This window comes from Talpa europaea (genome assembly GCF_964194135.1).
Source record: "Talpa europaea genome assembly, chromosome: 6".
Lineage (NCBI taxonomy): Eukaryota > Metazoa > Chordata > Mammalia > Eulipotyphla > Talpidae > Talpa > Talpa europaea.
The window spans coordinates 68,399,242-68,421,859 of NC_140072.1; the positions used below are offsets into that span (position 1 = coordinate 68,399,242).

Consider the following 22,618-nt stretch of genomic DNA (forward strand, 5'->3'; position numbering starts at 1 on the left):
CTTTTCTTCAGCTTATTCTTCTGTTATTTCTGATTTTCGTCTTATTCTTCGGTGATTTCTGCTTTTTCCTCTTATTCTTCTCTTTCTTCTTATTGTTCTTCTAGTTCTAGTTCTTCTTGTTCTTCTTCTAGTTCTACATGTCCTTCTTCTTCTTCTTCATGTTTTTCTGTTTCTACTGCACTTTTTGTTTTTTCAATTACTTCTTCTTCTTCTGCGTCTTCTGATTCTTCCTCAGCTGAATCTTCTGTTATTTCTGCTGTTTCGGCTTATTCTTCTATTATTTCTGCTTTTTCGTCTTATTCTTCTGTTTTTTCTTGTTCTTGTTCTTGTAGTTCTTCTTGTTATTCTACATCTCCTTCCTCTTCTTCTTAATCTTCTGCTTTTTTTGCTTTTTCAATTACTTCCTCTTCTTCCTCTTCTTCTGCTTCTTCTTCAGCTTATTCTTCTGTTATTTCTGCATTTTCGGCTTATTCTTCTGTTATTTCTGCTTTTTCGGGTTATTCTTCTATTATTTCTGTTTTTTTGGGTTTTTCTTCTGTTATTTCTGATTCTTCAGCTTATTCTTCTGTTATCTCTGCTTTTTCCTCTTATTCTTCTGTTTCTACTTCTTGTTCTTCTTGATCTTTTAGATCTTATTGTTCTTCTTGTAGTTCTACTTCACCCTCTTCTTCTTCTTCATCTTCTTCTGTTTCTACTGCATTTTCTGCTTTTTCAATTACTTCTTCTTCTTCTGCTTCTTCTTCAGCTTATTCTTCTGTTATTACTGCTTTTTCGGCTTATTCTTCTGTTAATTCTGCTGTTTCGTCTTATTCTTCTTTTATTTCTGCTTTTTGGGATAATTCTTCTGTTATATCTGCTTGTTCCTCTTATTCTTCTCTTTCTTCTTGTTGTGATTCTTGTTTTTCTAGTTCTTGTTGTTCTACATCTCCTTCTTCTTTTTCATCTTGTTCTGTTTCTTCTGCATTTTTTGCTTTTTCAATTACTTCCTCTTCTTCTGCTTTTTCTGCTACTTCCTCAGCTTATTCTTCTGTTATTTCTGCTTTTTCGGCTTATTCTTCTCTTTCTACTTCTTGTTCTTCATGTTCTTCTAGTTCTTCTTGTTCTTCTTGTAGTTCTACATCATCCTCCTCTTCTTCATCTTCATCTGTTTCTTCTGCACTTTTTGTTTTATCAATTACTTCTTCTCTGCTTCTTCTGCTTCTTCTTCAGCTGATTCTTCTGTTATTTCTGCTTTTTCGGCTTTTTCTTCTGTTATTTCTGTTTGTTCAGCTTATACTTTTGTTATTTCTACTTTTTCGTCTTATTCTTCTGTTTCTACTTCTTGTTGTTCTTGTTCTTCTAGTTCTTCTTATTCTTCTTGTAGTTCTACTTCACCCTCTTCTTCTTCTTCATCTTCTTCTGTTTCTACTGCATTTTCTGCTTTTTCAATTACTTCTTCTTCTTCTGCTTCTTCTGCTTCTTCTTCATCTTATTCTTCTGTTATTTTTGCTTTTTTGTCTTATTTTTCTGGTTCTACTTCTTGCTCTTCTTGTTCTTCTAGTTCTTCTTGTTCTTCTTGTAGTTCTACACATCCTTCTTATTATTACCTTCTTCTGTTTCTTCTGCATTTTTTTGCTTTTTCAATTTCTTCTTCTTCTTCTTCTTCTTCTTCTTCTTCTTCTTCTTCTTCTTCTTCTTCTTCTTTTTTTTAAAGATTTATCTGTTTATTTATACAAGCACTGGGTACAGTCAGAAGCACGGGAGGGTGAGAGAATTCACCAGAGCCAGAGCAGGGAGCAGAGCAGGCAGAGGGACCAGAGGGACCGAAGTACACTGCTGAGGGGAGCAGCGGGCGGCAGTAGAGGTCTGCGTGCCATGTGGGACCCTCCTCCGGTGGCCTGGGAGCAGCCGGGGATCGAACCGGCGCTGCAGAGGCTGCGGGCAGCTTCGCAACCCAGCGCTCAACCGCTGCGCCACCGGGGAGGCCCTTTTTCTTCTTCTTCTTCTTCTTCTTCTTCTTCTTCTGCTTCTTCTTCTTCTGCTTCTTCTTCTTCTGCTTCTTCTTCTGCTTCTTCTTCTTCTTCTTCTTCTTCTTCTTCTTCTTCTTCTTCTTCTTCTTCTTCTTCTTCTTCTTCAGCTTATACTTCTGTTTTTTCTGCTTATTCTTCTGTTATTTCTATTTTTGGGGCTTATTCTTCTCTTATATCTGCTTTTTCCTCTTTTTCTACTGTTTCTTCTTTTTGTTCTTGTTCTTCTAGTTCTTCTTGTTGTTCTACATCTCCTTGTTCTTCTTCTTTTTCATCATCTTCTGCATTTTTTGCTTTTACAATTACTTCCTCTTCTTCTGCTTCTTCTTCAACTTTTTCTGTTATTTCTGCTTTTTCGGGTTATTCTTCTGTTATCTCTGCTTTATCGGCTTATTCTTCTGTTATTTCTGCTTTTTCCTATTAACTTATGTTTCTTCTTCTTGTTCTTCTAGTTTGTCTTGTTCTACTCGTAGTTCTACATCTCCTTCTTCTTCATCTTCTTCTGTTTCTTCTACATTTTTTGCTTTTTCATGTACTTCTTCTTCTGCTTTTTCCTCTTATTCGACTGTTTCTTCTTGTTGTTCTTGTTCTTCTAGTTCTTCTTGTTGTTCTACATCTCCTTCCTCTTCTTCTTCATCTTCTTTTGCATTTTTTGCTTTTTCAATTACTTCCTCTTCTTCTGCTTCTTCGGCTACTTCTTCAGCTTATTCTGTTATTTCTGCTTTTTCGGGTTATTCTTCTGTTATTTGTGTTATTTCGTCTTATTATTCTGTTATTGCTTTTTCGACTTATTCTTCTCCTTCTACTTCTTGTTCTTCATGTTCTTCTAGTTATTCATGTTCTTCTCATAGTTCTACATCACCCTCCTCTTCTTCTTCATCTTCTTCTGTTTCTTATGCACATTTGTTTTATCAATTACTTCTTCTTCTGCTGCTGCTTCTTCTTCAGCTGATTCTTCTGTTATTTCTGCTTTTTCGGATTTTTCTTCTGTTATTTCTGCTTGTTCGTCTTATTCTTCTGTTATTTCTAATTTTTCCTCTTATTCTTCTGTTTCTTCCTTTTGTTCTTCTTGTTCTTCAAGTTCTTATAGTTCTTCTTGTAGTACTACATCTCCTTCTTCTTCTTTTTCATCTTCTTCTGTTTCTTCTGCATTTTTTCTATTTCAAGTACTTCTTCTGCTTCTTTTTCAGCTTATTCTTCTGTTATTTCTGCTGTTTCGGCTTATTCTTCTGATTCTACTTCTTGCTCTTCTTGTTCTTCTTGTTCTTCTTGTAGTTCTATATATCCTTCTTCTTCTTCATCTTCTTCTTCTGTTTCTTCTGCATTTTTTACTTTTTCAATTTCTTCTTCTTCTCTTCTTCTTCTTCTTCTTCTTCTTCTTCTTCTTCTTCTTCTTCTTCTTCTGCTTCTGCTTCTGCTTCTGCTTCTTCTGCTTCTTCTGCTTCTTCTTCTTCTGCTTATTCTTCTTCTTCTGCTGCTTATTCTTCTTCTGCTTCTTCTTCTTCTACTTCATCTTCAGCTTATTTTTTTGTTATTTCTTCTTTTGGGGCTTATTCTTCTGTTATTTCTGCTTTTTCCTCTTATTCTTCTGTTTCTTCTAGTTCTAGTTCTTCTAGTTCTTCTTGTAGTTCTACATGTCCTTCTTCTTCTACTTCATCTTTTTGTTTGTTCTGCATTTCTTGCTTTTTCAATTACTTCTTCTTCTGCTATTTCTGCTTCTTCATCAACTGAATCTTCTGTTATTTCTGCTTCTTTGGCTTATTCTTCTGTTATTTCTGCTGTTTCATCTTATTCTTCTGTTATTTCTGCTTTTTCGTCTTATTCTTCTGTTATTTCAGCTTTTTCCTCTTATTCTTCTGTTTCTTCTTGTTGTTCTTTTTGTTCTTCTAGATCTTCTTGTTCTTCTTGTAGTTCTACATGTACTTTTCTTCTTCTTCATCTTAATCTGTTTCTTCGGCACTTTTAGTTTTTTTCAATTACTTCTTCTTCTACTGCTTCTTCTGCTTCTTCTTCAGCTGAATCTTCAATTATTTCTGCTTTTTCGGCTTATTCTTCTGTTATTTCTGATTTTTCCTCTTATTCTTCTCTTTCTTCTTGTTGTTCTTCTTGTTCTTCTAGTTCTTCTTGTAGTTGTACCTGTCCTTCTTCTTCTTCTTCAACTTCTTCAGTTTCTTCTGCACTTTTAGTTTTTTCAATTACTTCTTCTTCTTCTGCTTCTTCTCCTAATTCTTCAGCTGAATCTTCTGTTATTTCTGCTTTTTCGGCTTATTCTTCTGTTATTTCTGCTTTTTCCTATTATTCTTCTGGTTCTTCTTCTGGTTCTTCTTTTTCTTCTATTTCTTCTTGTTCTTCTTGTAGTACTACACGTCCTTCTTCTTCTTCTTCATCTTCCTCTGTTTCTTCTGCACTTTTAGTTTTTTCAATTACTTCTTCTTCTGCTTCTTCTCCTTTTTCTTCTTCTTCAGCTTATTCTTCTGTTATTTTTGCTTTTTCTGCTTATTCTTCTCTTATTTCTTCTTTTTCTTCTGTTTCTATCTTGTTCTTCTTGTTCTTCTCGTTCTTCTTGTTCTTCTTGCAGTTCTACATCACCCCCATTTTCTTCATCTTCTTCTATTTCTACTGCATTTTCTGCTTTTACAATCACTTCTTCTTCTTCTGCTTCTGCTTCTTCTTCAGCTTTTTCTTCTGTTATTTCTGCTTTTTCGGCTTATTCTTCTGTTATTTCTGCTTTTTCCTCTTATTTTTCTGTTTCTTCTTCTTGTTCTTCTTGTTCTTCTAGTTCTTCTTGTTCTTCTTCTAGTTCTACATGTCCTTCTTCTTCTTCATCTTCTTCTGCTTCATCTTCACCTTATCTTCTGTTATTTCTTCTTTTTGGGCTTATTCTTCTGTTATTTAGCTTTTACCTCTTATTCTTCTGTTTCTTCTAGTTCTTCTATTTCTTCTAGTTTTTCTTGTAGTTCTACATCTCCTTGTTCTTCTTCTTCATCTTCTTATTTCTTCTGCATTTCTTGCTTTTCAATTAATTCTTCTTCTGCTATTTCTGCTTCTTCATAACTGAATCTTCTGTTATTTCTGCTTTTTTGCTTATTCTTCTGTTTTTTTCTGCTGTTTCGTATTATTCTTCTGTTATTTCTGATTTTTCGGCTTATTCTTCTGTTATTTCTGCTTTTCCTATTATTCTTCTGTTTCTTCTTCTTGTTCTTCTTGTTCATCTATTTCTTCTTGTTCTTCTTGTAGTTCTACATGTCCTTCTTCTTCTTCATCATCTTCTTCTGTTTCTTCTGCATTTTTCTTTTTTCAAATACTTCTTCTTCTGCTTCTTCTGCTCCTTCTTCATCTGAATATTCTGTTATTTCTGCTTTTTCGGCTTATTCTTCTGTTATTTCTGCTTTTTCGTCTTATTCTTCTGTTTTATCTACTTTTTTGTCTTATTCTTCTGTTTCTACTTCTTGTTCTTATTGTTTTTCTGTTCTGCTTCTTCTTCTTGTAATTCTACTTCACCCTCTTTTTCTTCTTCATCTTCTTCTGTTTCTACTGCATTTTCTGCTTTTTCAATTACTTCTTCTGCTTCTTCTGCTTCTTCTTTAGCTTAATCTGATGTTATTTTTCTCTTTCGTCTTATTCTTCTGTTATTTCTGCTTTTGGGGCTTATTCTTCTGTTATTTCTGCTTTTTCCTATTATTCTTCTGTTTCTTCTAGTTCTTCTAGTTCTTCTTGTAGTTCTACATCTCCTTCTTCTTCTTCATCTTCCTCTGTTTCTTCTGCATTTCTTGCTTTTTCAATTACTTCTTCTGCTATTTCTGCTTCTTCATCAACTGAATCTACTGTTATATCTGCTTTTTTGGCTTATTCTTCTCTTATTTCTGCTGTTTTGTCTTATTCTTCTGTTATTTCTGCTTTTTCGCCTTATTCTTCTGTTATTTCTGCTTTTTCCTCTTATTGTTCTGTTTCTTCTTCTTGTACTTCTTGTTCTCTAGTTCTTCTTCTTCTTCTTCTTTTAGTTCTAGATGTCATTCTTCTTCTTCTTCATCTTCTTCTGTTTCTTCTGAATTTATTGTTTTTTCAATTACTTCTTCTTCTTCTTCTTCTGAATATTTTGTTATTTCTGCTTTTTCGGCTTATTCTTCTGTTATTTCTGCTTTTTCGGCTTATTCTTTTGTTATTTCTGCTTTTTGCTTATTCTTCTGTTATTTCTACTTTTTTGTCTTATTCCTCTGTTTCTACTTCTGGTTCTTATTGTTCTATTTCTTCTTGTTCTTCTTGTAGTTCTATTTCACCCTATTTTTCTTCTTCATCTTCTTCTGTTTCTACTGCATTTTCTTCTTTTTCAATTTCTTCTTCTTTTTCTGCTTCTTCAGCTTCTTCTTCAGCTTAATCTGATGTTATTTTTGCTCTTTCGTCTTATTCTTCTCTTATTTCTCCTTTTTCGGCTTATTCTTCTGTTATTTCTGCTTTTTCCTCTTATTCTTCTCTTTCTACTTCTTGTTCTTCTTGTTCTTCAATTTCTTCTTGTTCTTCTTGCAGTTCTACATCACCCTCTTCCTCATCATCTTCTTCTGTTTCTACTGCATTTTCTGCTTTTTCAATTACTTCTTCTTAGGCTTCTTCTTCAGATTCTTCTTCTGTTATTTCTGCTTTTTCCTCTTATTCTTATGTTTCTTCTTCTTGTTCTTCTTGTTCTTCTAGTTCTTGTTCTTCTTATAGTTCTACATGTCCTTCTTCTTCTTCATCATCTTCAGTTCCTTTTGCAATTTTAGTTTTTTCAATTACTTCTTCTTCTTCTGCATCTTCTTCAGCTCTTCTTCTGTTATTTCTGCTTTTTCTGCTTATACTTCTGTTATTTCTACTTTTTCCTATTATTCTTCTGTTTATTCTTCTGGTTCTTCTTGTTCTTCTAGTTCTTCTTGTTCTTCTTGTAGTTCTACATGTCCTTCTTCTTATTATTCATCTCCTCTGTTTCTTCTGCACTTTTAGTTTTTTCAATTACTTCTTTTTTTCTGCTTCTTCTGCTTCTTCTTTAGCTGACTCTTCTATTATTTCTGCATTTTCGGCTTATTCTTCTGTTATTTCTGCTTTTTCCGCTTATTCTTCAGTTATTTCTAATTTTTTGTCTCATTCTTCTGTTTCTACTTCTTGTTCTTCTAGTTCTTCTACTTCTAGTTCTTCTTGTATTTCTACATCTCCTTCTTCTTCTACCTCATCTTCTTGTTTCTTCTGCATATATTGCTTTTTCAATTACTTCTTCTGCTATTTCTGCTTCTTCATCAACTGAATCTTCTGTTATTTATCCTTTTTTGGCTTATTCTTCTGTTATTTCTGCTTTTTCTGCTTATTCTTCTGTTATTTCTGCTTTTTCCTCTTATTCTTCTGCTTCTTCTTTTTCTTATTGTTCTTCTAGTTCTTTTGTTCTTCTTGTTGTTCTACATCACCCTCTTTTTATTATTCATCTTCTTCTGTTTCTACTGCATTTTCTGATTTTTCAATTACTTCTTCTTCTTCTTCTTCTGCTTCTTCTTCAGCTACTTCTTCTGTTATTTCTGTTTTTTTCTCGTATTCTTCTGTTTCTTCTTCTTGTTCTTCTTGTTCTTCTAGTTCTTCTTGTTCTTCATGTAGTTCTACATCTTCTTCTTCTTCTTCTTCTTCTTCATCTTCTTCAGTTTCTTATGCACTTTGGTTTTTTCAATTACTTCTTGAAACAGTGAAACAGAAGAATAAGACGAAAAGCAGAAATAACAGAAGAATAAGTCAAAAAGGTATAAATAACAGAAGAATATCTGAAGAAGAAACAGAAGAAGCAGAAAACGACGAAGTATTTGAAAAAGCAGAAAATCCAGTAGAAACAGAAGAAGATGAAGAAAAAAAAAGGTGGTATAGAACTACAAGAAGAACAAGAAGAACAAGGAGATCAAGAAGTGAAACAGAATAATAAGACGCAAAAGGAAATAACAAAAGAATAAGCTGAATAAATAGAAATAACAGAAGAATAAGTCAAAAAGGTAGAAATAACAGAAGTATAAGCCGAAAAGGCAGAAATGACAGAAGAATAACCTGAAGAAGAAACAGAAGAAGCAGAAAACGAAAGTAATTGAAAAAGCAGAAAATGCAGAAGAAACAGAAGTCGATGAAGAAGAAGATTGAGATGCAGAACTACAAGAAGTACAAGAAGAACTAGAACAAAAAGAATAACAAGAAGTAGAAACAGAAGAATAAGACAAAAGAGCAGAAAGAAACAGAAGAATAAGCGGAAGAAGAAGCAGAAGAGGCATAAGTAACTGAAAAAGCAGAAAATGCAGAACAGAAGAAGATGTAGAAGAAGAAGGAGATGTAGAACTACAAGCAGAACAAGAAGAACTAAAAGAACAAGAACAAGAAGGAGAAAAAGAAGAATAAGATGAAAAAGCAGAAATAACATAAGAATAAGCTGAAAAAGTAGAAATAACTCTAAAATAAGCCCAAAGGTTTGAAATAACAGAAGCATAAGCCGATAAGGCAATAATGACAGAAGAATAAGCTGAAGAAGAAACAGAGGAAGCAAAAAACGAAAGTAATTGAAAAAGCAGAAAATGCAGAAGACACAGAGGAAGATGAAGAAGAAGAAGAAGGAGATGTCGAACTACAAGAAGGACTAGAAAAACAAGAAAACCAGAAGAAGAAACAAAAGAAGCAGGAAACGAAGAAGTAATTGAAAAAGCAGAAAATGCAGAAGAAACAGAGGACGATGAAGAAGAAGGAGATGCATAACTACAAGAAGAACAAGAAGAACTAGAAGAAAATGAATAACAAGAAGTAGAAACAGAAGAATGAGACGAAAAAGCAGAAAAAAGAAGAATAAGCTGAAGAAGAAGTAGAATAGGCATAAGTAATTGAAAAAGCAGAAAATACAGAATAGAAGAAGATGAAGAAGAAGCAGGAGATGTAGAACTACAAGCAGAACAAGAAGAAGTAGAAGAACAAGAAGTAGAAACACAAGAATAAGACAAAAAAGCAGAAATAAGAGAAGAATAAGACAAAAAGGTAGAAATAACAGAATCATAAGCCGAAAAGGCAGAAATGACAGAAGAATAAGCTGAAGAACAAACAGAAGAAACAGAAAACGAAGATGTAATTGAAAAAGTAGAAAATGCAGAAGAAACAGATGAAGATGAAGAAGGAGAAGAAGGAGATGTAGAACTACAAAAGAACACGAAGAATTAGAAGAACAAGAAGAACAAGAAGGAGAAACAGAAGAATAAGATGAAAAAGCTGAAATAACAGAAGAATAGCCCTAAATTTAGAAAAAACAGAAGCATAAGCCGAAAAGGCAGAAATGACAGAATAAGCTGAAGAAGAAAGAGAAGAAGCAGAAACGAAGAAGTAATGGAAAAAGCAGAAAATGCAGAAGAAACAGAGGAAGATGAAGAAGGAGAAGAAGGAGATGTAGAACTAAAAGAAGAACAAGAAGTACTAGAAGAACAAGAATTAGAAACAGAAGAATAAGACGAAAAATCAGATATAACAGATGAATAAGCTGAAAAAGTAGAAATAACAGAAGAATAAGCTGAATAAATAGAAATAACAAGGAATAAGCCAAAAAGGTAGAAATAACAGTAGCATAAGCCGAAAAGGCAGGAAAGACAGAAGCGTAAGCTGAAGAAGAAACAGAAGAAGCAGGAAACGAAGAAGTAATTGAAAAAGCAGAAAATGCAGAAGAAACAGAGGACGACAAAGAAGAAGAAGGAGATGAAGAACTACAAGAAGAACAAGAAGAACTTGAAGAACATGAATAACAAGAAGTAGAAACAGAAGAATAAGACGAAAAAGCAGAAAAAAAAGAAGAAGAAGCTGAAGAAGAAGTAGAATAGGTATAAGTAATTGAAAAAGCAGAAAATGCAGAATAGAAGAAGATGAAGAAGAAGCAAGAGATGTAGAACTACAAGCAGAACAAGAAGAACTAGAAGAACAAGAAGAACAAGAAGTAGAAACACAAGAATAAGACAAAAAAGGAGAAATAAGAGAAGAATAAGACAAAAAGGTAGAAATAACAGAATCATAAGCCGAAAAGGCAGAAATGACAGAAGAATAAGCTGAAGAACAAACAGAAGAAACAGAAAACGAAGATGTAATTGAAAAAGTAGAAAATGCAGAAGAAACAGATGAAGATGAAGAAGGAGAAGAAGGAGATGTAGAACTACAAAAAAACACGAAGAACTAGAAGAACAAGAAGAACAAGAAGGAGAAACAGAAGAATAAGACGAAAAAGCTGAAATAACAAGAATAAGCTGAATAAGTCGAAATAACAGAATAATAAGCCAAAAAGTTAGAAATAAGAGAGTCATAACCAGAAAACGCAGAAATGACAGAAGAGTAAGCTGAAGAAGAAACAGAAGAAGCAGAAAACCAAGAAGTAATTGAAAAAGCAGAAAATGCAGAAGAAAGAGAAGAAGATGAAGAAGAAGAAGAAGAAGGAGATATAGAACTACTAAAAGACAACAAGAACTAGAAGAACAAGAAGAACAAGGAGTAGACAGAAGAATAAGACGAAAAATCAGATATAACAGAAGAATAAGCGAAAAAGTAGAAATAACAGAAGAATAAGCCAAAAAGTTAGAAATCACAGAAGCATAAGCCGAAAAAGCAGAAATGGCAGAAGAATAATCTGAAGAAGAAAGAGAAGAAGTAGAAAACGAAGAAGTAATTGAAAAAGCAGAAAATGCAGAAGAAAGAGTGGAAGATGAAGAAGAAGAAGGAGATGTAGAACTAGACGAATAAAAAAGAAGAACAATAAGAACAAGAAGAATAAGAAGGAGAAAAATAAGAATAAGACGAAAAGGCAGAAATAAAATGAGAATAATCTGAAAATTAGAAATAACTGAAGAATAAGACAAAAAGTTAGAAATAACAGAAACATAAGCAGAAAAGGCAATAATAACAAGAATAAGCTGAAGAAAAAGCAGAAGAAGCAGATAACGAAAGTAATTGAAAAAGCAGAAAATGCAGAATAAACAGAGGAAGATGAAGAAGAAAAAGAAGGAGATGTAAAACTACAAGATGAACAAGAAAAACTAGAAAAACAAGAAGAACAAGAAGAAGAAACAGAAGAATAAGACAAAAATGCAGAAATAAAAGAAGAATAGGCTTTATAATTAGAAATAACAGAGGAATAAGCTAAAAAGTTAGAAATAAGAGAAGCATAAGCCGAAAAGGAAGAAACGACAGAAGACTAAGCTGAAGAAAAAACAGAAGAAGCAGAAAACGAAGAAGTAATTGAAAAAGCAGAAAATGCAGAAGAAACAGGGGAAGATGAAGAAGGAAAAGAAGGAGATGTAGAACTACAAGAAGAACACGAAGACCTAGAAGAACAAGAAGAACAAGAAGGAGAAAAAGAAGAATAAGACGAAAAAGCAGAAATAATAGAAGAATAAACTGAATAAGAAGCAGAAGTAGCATAAGTATTTGAAAAAGCAGAAAATGCAGAAGAAGATGAAGAAGAAGATGAAGGAGATGTAGAACTACAAGAACTAGAAGAACTAGAAGAACAAGAAGAACAGAAAAAGAAACAGAAGAATAAGACGAAAAAGCAGAAATAACAGAAGAATAAGCCAAATAGGTAGAAATATCAGAAGCATAAGCCGAGTTGTTAGAAATAACAGAAGAATAGCTGAAGAAGAAACAGAAGAAGCAGAAAACGAAGAAGTAATTGAAAAAGCAGAAAATGCAGAAAAAACAGAGGAAGATGAAGAAGGAGATGAAAGAGATGTAGAACTACAAGAAGAACACGAAAAACTAGAAGAACAAGAAGAACAAGAAGTTCAAACAGAAGAATAAGACGAAAAAGCAGAAATAACAGAAGAATAAGCCAAAAAGGTAGAAATAACAGAAGCATAAGCCGAAAAGGCAGAAATGACAGAAGAATAAGCTGAAGAAGAAACAGAAGAAGGAGAAAACGAAGAAGTAATTGAAGAAGCAGAAAATGCAAAAGAAACCGAGGAAGATGAAGAAGAAGAAGGAGATGTAGAACTACAAGAAGAACAAGAAGAACTAGGAGAAAAAGAAGAACAAGAAGGAGAAAGAGAAGAATAAGACGAAAAAGCAGAAATAATAGAAGAATAAGATGAATAAGAAGCAGAAGAAGCTTAAGTAATTTAAAAAGCAGAAAATGCAGAAGATGAAGAAGAAGAAGGAGATGTAGAACTATAAGAAGAACTAGAAGAACAAGAAGGACAAGAAGGAGAAACAGAAGAATAAGACGAAAAAGCAGAAATAACAGAAGAATAAGCTGAATAGGTAGAAATAAGAGAAGAATAAGCCAAAAAGTTAGAAATAACAGAAGCATAAGACGAAAAGGCAGAAATGACAGAAGAATAAGCTGAAGAAGAAACACAAGAAGCAGAAAACGAAGAAGAATTGAAAAAGCAGAAAGCGCAGAAGAAACAGAGGAAGATGAAGAAGAAGAAGAAGAAGAAGAAGAAGGAGGAGATGCAGAACTAGAAGAAGAACAAGAAGAACTAGAAGAACAAGAAAAACAAGAAGGAAAAACAGAAGAATAAGACAAAAAAGCAGAAATAACAGAAGAATAAGCTGAAGAAGAAGCAGAAGAAGCAGAAGTAATTCAAAAGCAGAAAGTGCAGAAGAAACAGAAAAAGATGAAGAAGAAGAAGGAGATGTAGAACTACAAGAAGAGCAAGAAATACTAGAAGAACAAGAAGAACAAGAAGTAGAAACAGAAGAATAAGACGAAAAAGCAGAAATAACAGAAGAATAAGCCAAAAAGGTAGAAATAACAGAAGCATAAGCCGAAAAGGCAGAAATGACAGAAGAATAAGCTGAAGAAGAAACAGAAGAAGGAGGAAACGAAGAAGTAATTGAAGAAGCAGAAAATGCAAAAGAAACCGAGGAAGATGAAGAAGAAGAAGGAGATGTAGAACTACAAGAAGAACAAGAAGAACTAGGAGAAAAAGAAGAACAAGAAGGAGAAAGAGAAGAATAAGACGAAAAAGCAGAAATAATAGAAGAATAAGATGAATAAGAAGCAGAAGAAGCTTAAGTAATTTAAAAAGCAGAAAATGCAGAAGATGAAGAAGAAGAAGGAGATGTAGAACTATAAGAACTAGAAGAACAAGAAGGACAAGAAGGAGAAACAGAAGAATAAGACGAAAAAGCAGAAATAACAGAAGAATAAGCTGAATAGGTAGAAATAAGAGAAGAATAAGCCAAAAAGTTAGAAATAACAGAAGCATAAGACGAAAAGGCAGAAATGACAGAAGAATAAGCTGAAGAAGAAACACAAGAAGCAGAAAACGAAGAAGAATTGAAAAAGCAGAAAGCGCAGAAGAAACAGAGGAAGATGAAGAAGAAGAAGAAGAAGGAGGAGATGCAGAACTAGAAGAAGAACAAGAAGAACTAGAAGAACAAGAAAAACAAGAAGGAAAAACAGAAGAATAAGACGAAAAAGCAGAAATAACAGAAGAATAAGCTGAAGAAGAAGCAGAAGAAGCAGAAGTAATTCAAAAGCAGAAAGTGCAGAAGAAACAGAAAAAGATGAAGAAGAAGAAGGAGATGTAGAACTACAAGAAGAGCAAGAAATACTAGAAGAACAAGAAGAACAAGAAGTAGAAACAGAAGAACAAGACGAAAAAGCAGAAATAACAGAAGAATAAGCCAAAAAGTTAGAAATAACAGAAGCCTAAGACGAAAAGGCAGAAATGACAGAAGAATAAGCTGAAGAAGAAACAGAAGAAGCAGAAAACGAAGAAGTAATTGAAAAAGCAGAAAATGCTGAAGAAAGAGAGGAAGATGAAAAAGAAGAAGGAGATGTAGAACTCCAAGAAGACCAAGAAGAACTAGCAGAACAAGAAGAACAAGAGGAGAAACAGAAGAATAAGACGAAAAAGCAGAAATAATAGAAGAATAAGCTTAATAAGAAGCAGAAGAAGAAGTAATTGAAAAAGCACAAAATGCAGAACAGAAGAAGATGAAGAAGAAGAAGGAGATGTAGAACTACAAAGAACTAGAAGAACTAGAAGAACAGAAGTAGAAACAGAAGAATAAGACGAAAAAGCAGAAATAACAGAAGAATAGCCAAAAAGGTACAAATAACAGAAGCATAATCCGAAAAGGCAGAAATGACAGAAGAATAAGCTGAAGAAAAGAAGAAGCAGAAAACGAAGAATTGAAAAACCAGAAAATGCAGAAGAAATAGAGGAAGATGAAGAAGAAGAAGGAGATGTAGAACTACAAGAAGAAGAAGAAGAAGTAGAATAACAAGAAGTAGAAACAAAAGAATAAGACGAAAAATGAGATATAACAGAAGAATAAGCTGAAAAAGTAGAAATAACAGAAGAATAAGCCAAAAAGGTATTATTTCTACTTTTTCGTCTTATTCTTCCTATTCTACTTCTTGCTCTCTTTTTCTTCTAGTTCTTCTTGTTCTTCTTGTAGTTCTATATCTTCTTCTTCTTCTTCTTCTTCTTCTTCTTCTTCTTCTTCTTCTTCTTCTTCTTCTTCTTCTTCTTCTTCTTCTTCTTCTTCTTCTTCTTCTTCTTCTTCTTCTTCTTCTTCTTCTGCACTTTTATTTTTTCCAATTACTTCTTCATCTTCTGCTTCTTCTGATTCTTCTTCAGCTTATTGTTCTGTTATTTCTGCTTTTTCGGCTTATTCTTCTGTTATTTCTTTTTCCTATTATTTTTCTCTTTCTTCTTCTGGTTATTCTTGTTCTTCTAGCTCTTCTTGTTCTTCTTGTAGTTCTACATGTCCTTCTTCTTTTTCTTCAGTATCTTCTGTTTCTTCTCCATTTTTTGTTTTTTTCAATTACTTCTTCTGCATCTTCTGGTTCTTCTTCAGCTTATTCTTCTGTTATTTCTGCTATTTCGGCTTATTCTTCTGTTATTTCTGCTTTTTCCTATTATTCTGTTTCGTCTTCTGGTTCTTGTTCTTCTAGTTCTTCTTGCTCTTCTTGCAGTTCTACATGTCCTTCTGATTCTTCTTCATCTCCTCTGTTTCTTCTGCATTTTTGGTTTTTTCAATTACTTATTCTTCTTCTGCTTCTTCTTCAGCTGAATCTTCTATTATTTCTGCTTTTTCAGCTTATTCTTCTGTTATTTCTGCATTTTCCGCTTATTATTATGTTATTTCTACTTTTTCGTCTTATTCTTCTGTTTCTACTTCTTGTTCTTCTAGTTCTTCTTGTTCTTCTTGCAGTTCTACATCACCCTCTTCTTCCTCATCTTCTTCTGTTTCTATTGCATTTTCTACTTTTTCAATTACTTCTTCTGCTTCTTCTTCAGCTTCTTCTTCTGTTATTTCTGCTTTTTCCTCTTATTCTTCTGTTTCTTCTTCTTGTTCTTCTAGTTCATCCTGTTCTTCTTGTAGTTCTACATGTCCATCTTCTTCTTGTTCATCTTCTTCAGTTTCTTCTGCGCTTTTAGTTTTTTCAATTAATTCTACTTCTTCTGCTTCTTCTTCAGCTTCTTCTTCTGTTATTTCTGCTTTTTCGGCTTATACTTCTGTTATTTCTGTTTTTTCCTGTTATTGTTCTGTTTCTTCTTGTTGTTCTTCTTGTTCCTCTATTTCTTCTTTTTCTTCTTCTAGTTCTACATGTCCTTATTCTTCTTCTTTATCTTCTTCTCTTTCTTCTGCATTTTTTGCTTTTTCAATTTCTTCTTCTTCTTCTTCTTCTTCTTCTTCTTCTTCTTCTTCTTCTTCTTCTTCTTCTTCTTCTTCTTCTTCTTCTTCTTCTTCTTCTTCTTCTTCTTCTTCTTCTTCTGCTTCTTCTTCTGCTTCTGCTTCTTCTTCTGCTTCTGCTTCTGCTTCTTCTGCTTCTTCTGCTTCTTCTGCTTCATCTTCAGCTTATTCTTCTGTTATTTCTTCTTTTTGGGCTTATTCTTCTGTTATTTCTGCCTTTTTCCTTTTATTCTTCTGTTTCTTCTAGTTCTTCTAGTATTTCTACATGTCCTTCTTCTTCTACTTCATCTTCTTGTTTGTTCTGCATTTCTTGCTTTTTCAATTACTTCTTCTTCCGCTATTTCTGCTTCTTCATCAACTGAATCTTCTGTTATTTCTGTTTTTTTGGCTTATTCCTCTGTTATTTCTGCTGTTTCATCTTATTCTTCTGTTATTTCTGTTTTTTCGGCTTATTTTTCTGTTATTTCAGCTTTTTCCTCTTATTCTTCCGTTTCTTCTTCTTGTTCTTTTTGTTCTTCTAGTTCTTCTTGTAGTTCTACATGTCCTTCTTCATCTTCTTCAGCTTCTTCTGTTTCTTCTGCATTTTTTGTTTCTTCAATTATTTCTTCTTCTTCAGCTTCTTCTGCTTCTTCTTCATGAGAATATACTGTTATTACTGCTTTTTCTGCTTATTCTTCTGTTATTTCTGCTTTTTCGTCTTATTCTTCTATTTCTACTTATTGTTCTTATGGTTCTTCTAGTTCTTCTTGTTCTTCTTGTAGTTCTACATCACCCTCTTTTTCTTCTTCATCTTCTTCTGTTTCTACTGCATTTTCTGCTTTTTCAATAACTTCTGCTTCTTCTGCTTCTTCTTCAGCTTAATATGATTTTATTTCTGCTCTTTCATCTTATTCTTCTGTTATTTCTGCTTTTTCAGCATATTCGTCAGTTATTTCTGCTTTTTCGTCTTATTCTTCCTATTCTACTTCTTGCTCTTCTTGTTCTTCTAGTTCTTGTTCTTCTTGTTGTTCTATATCTTCTTCTTCTTCTTCTTCATCTTCTTCTGTTTCTTCTGCACTTTTATTTTTTTCAATTACTTCTTCTTCTGTTTCTTCCGCTTCTTCTTCAGCTTATTCTTCTGTTATTTCTGCTTTTTCGGCTTATTCTTCTCTTATTTCTTCTTTTTCCTATTATTCTTCTGGTTCTTCTTGTTCTTCAAACTCTTCTTGTTCTTGTAGTTCTACTTGTCCTACTTCTTATTCTTCATCTTCCTCTGTTTCTTCTGCACTTTTAGTTTTTTTCAATTACTTCTTCCTGTTCTGCTGCTTCTGCTTCTTCTTCAGCTGAATCTTCTGTTATTTCTGCTTTTTCGGCTTATTCTTCTGTTATTTCTGCTTTTTCCTCTTATTACTCTATTTCTTCTTGTTGTTCTTCTAGTTCTTCTTGTTCTTCTTCTAGTTCTATATGTCCTTCTTCTTCTTCTTCTTCATCTTATTCTGTTTCTTCTGCATTTTTTGCTTTTTCAATTTCTTCTTCTCCTTCTCCTTCTCCTTCTCCTTCTCCTTCTCCTTCTCCTTCTCCTTCTCCTTCTCCTTCTCCTTCTCCTTCTCCTTCTCCTTCTCCTTCTCCTTCTCCTTCTCCTTCTCCTTCTTCTTCTTCTTCTTCTTCTTCTTCTTCTTCTTCTTCTTCTTCTTCTTCTTCTTCTTCTTCTTCTTCTCTTTCATCTTCAGCTTAATCTTCTGTTATTTCTTCTTTTTGGTCTTTTTCTTCTGTTATTTCTGCTTTTTCCTCTTATTTCTGTTTCTTCTAGTTCTTCTAGTTCTTCTTGTAGTTCTACATCGCCTTCTTCTTCTACTTCATCTTCTTGTTTCTTCTGCATTTCTTGCTTTTTCAATTACTTCTACTTCTGCTATTTCTGCTTCTTCATCAACTGAATCTTCTGTTATTTCTGCTTTTTTGGCTCATTCTTCTGTTATTTCTGCTGTTTTGTCTTATTCTACTGTTGTTTCTGCTTTTTCAGCTTATTCTTCTGTTATTTCTGCTTTTTCCTCTTATTCTTCTGTATCTTCTTCTTGTTCTTCTTGTTCTTCTAGTTCTTCTTGTTCTTCTTGTAGTTCTACATGTCCTTCTTCTTCTTCAGCTTCTTCTGTTTCTTCAGCACTTTTAGTTTTTTCAATTACTTCTTCTTCTGCTTCTTCTGCTTCTTCTGCTTCTTCTTCAGCTTATTCTTCTGTTATTTCTGCTTTTTCTCCTTATTCTTCTGTTATTTCTGCTTTTTTGTCTTATTCTTCTGTTATTTCTACTTTATCGTCTTATTCTTCTGTTTCTACTTCTTGTTGTTCTAGTTCTCCTTGTTCTTCTTGCAGTTCTACATCACCCTCTTCTTCTTCATCTTCTTCTGTTTCTACTGCATTTTCTGCTTTTTCAATTAATTCTTCTTCTTCTGCTTCTGCTTCTTCTTCAGATTCTTCTACTGTTATTTTTGCGTTTTCCTCTTATTCTTCTGTTTCTTCTTCTTGTTCTTCTATTTCTTCTTGTTCTTCTTGTAGTTCTACATGTCTTTCTTCTTCTTCATCATCTTCTTCATTTTCTTCTGCACTTTTAGTTTTTTCAATTAATTCTTCTTCTTCTGCTTCTTCAGCTTCTTCTGTTATTTCTGCTTTTTCGGCTTATAGTTCTCTTATTTCTGCTTTTTCCTATTATTCTTTTGTTTCTTCTTCTGGATCTTCTTGTTCTTCTAGTTCTTCTTGTTCTTCTTGTAGTTCTACATGTCCTTCTTCTTCTTCATCTTCTTCTGTTTCTTCTGCACTTTTAGTTTTTTCAATTACTTCTTCCTGTTCTGCTGCTTCTGCTTCTTCTTCAGCTGAATCTTCTGTTATTTCTGCTTTTTCGGCTTATTCTTCTGTTATTTCTGCTTTTTCCTCTTATTACTCTATTTCTTCTTGTTGTTCTTCTAGTTCTTCTTGTTCTTCTTCTAGTTCTATATGTCCTTCTTCTTCTTCTTCTTCATCTTATTCTGTTTCTTCTGCATTTTTTGCTTTTTCAATTTCTTCTTCTCCTTCTCCTTCTCCTTCTCCTTCTCCTTCTCCTTCTCCTTCTCCTTCTCCTTCTCCTTCTCCTTCTCCTTCTCCTTCTCCTTCTCCTTCTTCTTCTTCTTCTTCTTCTTCTTCTTCTTCTTCTTCTTCTTCTTCTTCTTCTTCTCTTTCATCTTCAGCTTAATCTTCTGTTATTTCTTCTTTTTGGTCTTTTTCTTCTGTTATTTCTGCTTTTTCCTCTTATTTCTGTTTCTTCTAGTTCTTCTAGTTCTTCTTGTAGTTCTACATCGCCTTCTTCTTCTACTTCATCTTCTTGTTTCTTCTGCATTTCTTGCTTTTTCAATTACTTCTACTTCTGCTATTTCTGCTTCTTCATCAACTGAATCTTCTGTTATTTCTGCTTTTTTGGCTCATTCTTCTGTTATTTCTGCTGTTTTGTCTTATTCTACTGTTGTTTCTGCTTTTTCAGCTTATTCTTCTGTTATTTCTGCTTTTTCCTCTTATTCTTCTGTATCTTCTTCTTGTTCTTCTTGTTCTTCTAGTTCTTCTTGTTCTTCTTGTAGTTCTACATGTCCTTCTTCTTCTTCAGCTTCTTCTGTTTCTTCAGCACTTTTAGTTTTTTCAATTACTTCTTCTTCTGCTTCTTCTGCTTCTTCTGCTTCTTCTTCAGCTTATTCTTCTGTTATTTCTGCTTTTTCTCCTTATTCTTCTGTTATTTCTGCTTTTTTGTCTTATTCTTCTGTTATTTCTACTTTATCGTCTTATTCTTCTGTTTCTACTTCTTGTTGTTCTAGTTCTCCTTGTTCTTCTTGCAGTTCTACATCACCCTCTTCTTCTTCATCTTCTTCTGTTTCTACTGCATTTTCTGCTTTTTCAATTAATTCTTCTTCTTCTGCTTCTGCTTCTTCTTCAGATTCTTCTACTGTTATTTTTGCGTTTTCCTCTTATTCTTCTGTTTCTTCTTCTTGTTCTTCTATTTCTTCTTGTTCTTCTTGTAGTTCTACATGTCTTTCTTCTTCTTCATCATCTTCTTCATTTTCTTCTGCACTTTTAGTTTTTTCAATTAATTCTTCTTCTTCTGCTTCTTCAGCTTCTTCTGTTATTTCTGCTTTTTCGGCTTATAGTTCTCTTATTTCTGCTTTTTCCTATTATTCTTTTGTTTCTTCTTCTGGATCTTCTTGTTCTTCTAGTTCTTCTTGTTCTTCTTGTAGTTCTACATGTCCTTCTTCTTCTTCATCTTCTTCTGTTTCTTCTGCACTTTTAGTTTTTTCAATTACTTCTTCTTCTTCAGCTTATTCTTCTGTTATTTTTGCTTTTTCTGCTTATTCTTCTCTTATTTCTGCTTTTTTGTCTTATTCTTCTGTTATTTCGAATTTATCGTCTTATTCTTCTATTTCTAATACTTGTTCTTCTTGTTCTTCTCTTTCTTCTTGTTCTTCTTGCAGTTCTACATCACCCTCATCTTCTTCATCTTCTTCTATTTCTACTGCATTTTCTGCTTTTTCAATTACTTCTTCTTCTTCTGCTTCTGCTTCTTCTTCAGCTCCTTCTTCTATTATTTCTGCTTTTTCGGCTTATTCTTCTGTTATTTCTGATTTTTCCTCTTATTCTTCTGTTTCTTCTTCTTGTTCTTCTCGTTCTTCTTGTTCTTCTTCTAGTTCTACATGTCCTTCTTCTTCTTAATCTTCTTCTGCTTCATCTTCACCTTATCTTCTGTTATTGCTTCTTTTTGGGCTTATTCTTCTGTTATTTCTGCTTTTACCTCTTATTCTTCTGTTTCTTCTACTTCTTCTAGTTCTTCTTGTAGTTCTACATCTCCTTGTTCTTCTTCTTCATCTTCTTATTTCTTCTGCATTTCTTGCTTTTTCAATTACTTCTTCTTCTGCTATTTCTGCTTCTTCATCAACTGAATCTTCTGTTATTTCTGCTTTTTTGCTTATTCTTCTGTTTTTTCTGCTGTTTCGTCTTATTCTTCTGTTATTTCTGATTTTTCGGCTTATTCTTCTGTTATTGCTGCTTTTTCCTATTATTCTTCTGTTTCTTTTTCTTGTTCTTCTTGTTCATCTAGTCTTCTTGTTCTTCTTGTAGTTCTACATGTCCTTCTTCTTCTTCATCTTCTTCTGTTTCTTCTGCATTTTTTCTTTTTTCAATTACTTCTTCTTCTGCTTCTTCTGCTTCTTCTTCATCTGAATATTCTGTTATTTCTGCTTTTTCGTCTTATTCTTCTGTTATTTCTGCTTTTTCGTCTTATTCTTCTGTTTTATCTACTTTTTTGTCTTATTCTTCTGTTTCTACTTCTTGTTCTTATTGTTTTTCTAGTTCTGCTTCTTCTTCTTGTAATTCTACTTCACCCTCTTTTTCTTCTTCCTCTTCTTCTGTTTCTACCGCATTTTCTGCTTTTTCAATTACTTCTTCTTCTTCTGCTTCTTCTGCTTCTTCTTCCGCTTAATCTGATGTTATTTTTGCTCTTTCGTCTTATTCTTCTATTATTTCTGCTTTTTCAGCTTATTCTTCTGTTTTTTCTGCTTTTTCCTCTTATTCTTCTGTTTCTTCTTCTTGTACTTCTTGTTCTTCTACATGTCCTTCTTCTTCTTTTTCATCTTCTTCTGTTTCTTCTGCACTTTTATCTTTTTCAATTACTTCTTCTTCTGCTTCTTCTGCTCTTCATCAGCTTATTCTTCTGTTATTTCTGCTTTTTCGGCTTATTCTTCTCTTATTTCTGCTTTTTCAGCTTATTCGTCAGTTATTTCTGCTTTTTCGTCTTATTCTTCCTATTCTAATTCCTGTTCTTCTTGTTCTTCTAATTCTTCTTGTTCTTCTCATAGTTCTACATCTTCTTCTTCTTCTTCATCTTCATCTGTTTCTTCTGCATTTTTTGCTTTTTCAATTACTTCTTCTTCTGCTTCTTCTTCAGCTGATATTTCTTTTTTGTCTGCTTTTTTGGCTTATTCTTCTGTTATTTCTGCTTTTTCGGTTTATTCTTCTGTTATTTCTGCTTTTTCCTATTATTCTTCTGTTTCTTTTTCTGTTTCTTCTTGTTCTTCTAGTTCTTCTTGTTCTTCTTGTAGTTCTACATGTCCTTCTTCTTCTTATTCATCCTCTTCTGTTTCTTCTGCACTTTTAGTTGTTTCAATTACTTCTTCTTCTGCTCCTTCTGCTTCTTCTTCAGCATATTCTTCTGTTATTTCTGCTTTTACGCCTTATTTTTCTGGTATTTCTGCTTTTTCCTATTATTCTTCTGTTTCTTCTTCTGGTTCTTCTTGTTCTTCTAGTTCTTCTTGTTCTTCTTGTAGTTCTACATGTCCTTTTCTTCTTATTCATCTTCCTCTGTTTCTTCTGCACTTTTAGTTTTTTCAATTTCTTCTTTTTCTTCTTCTGCTTCTTCTTCAGCTGAATCTTCAATTATTTCTGCTTTTTCGGCTTATTCTTCTGTTATTTCTGATTTTCCCTCTTATTCTTCTCTTTCTTATTGTTGTTCTTCTTGTTCTTCTAGTTCTTATTGTTCTTCTTGTAGTTCTTCATGTACTTCTTCTTCTTCATCATTGTCTTCAGTTTCTTCTTCACTTTTAGTTTTTTCAATTACTTCTTCTTCTTCTGCTTCTTTTCCTTCTTCTTCAGCTGAATCTTCTGTTATTTCTGCTTTTTCATCTCATTCTTCCTATTCTAATTCTTGTTCTTCTTGTTCTTCTAGTTCTTCTTGTTCTTCTTGTAGTTCTACATCATCTTATTTTTCTTCTTCATATTCATCTGTTTCTTATGCATTTTTTGCTTTTTCAATTACTTCTTCTTCTTCTGCTTCCTCTTCAGCTCATATTTCTGTTTTTTTTTTTTCCTGCTGTTTTGGCTTATTCTTCTGTTATTTTGTTTTTTCGGCTTATTCTTCTGTCATTTCTGCTTTTTCTTCTTATTCTTCTGTTATTTCTGCATTTTTGTCTTATT

The 22,618-nt window shown here is 33.1% G+C and overlaps 1 protein-coding gene across 1 annotated transcript in view; it reads left to right on the forward strand.

Moving 5' to 3' along the window:
* LOC311171808 (uncharacterized protein) overlaps nt 1-21,838 on the forward strand; it is a gene marked incomplete at its 5' end in the record, with an annotated part of 47,200 nt that extends 25,362 nt beyond the window's left edge. The window contains 2 exons of the mRNA XM_084234859.1: nt 132-1,108; nt 21,505-21,838. Of these exons, the coding sequence (XP_084090985.1) occupies nt 132-1,108; nt 21,505-21,597 (1,070 nt within the window). The 3' untranslated portion in view covers nt 21,598-21,838. The remainder of the gene's footprint in view (nt 1-131; nt 1,109-21,504) is intronic.
* Nucleotides 21,839-22,618: the final 780 nt, after the last annotated feature.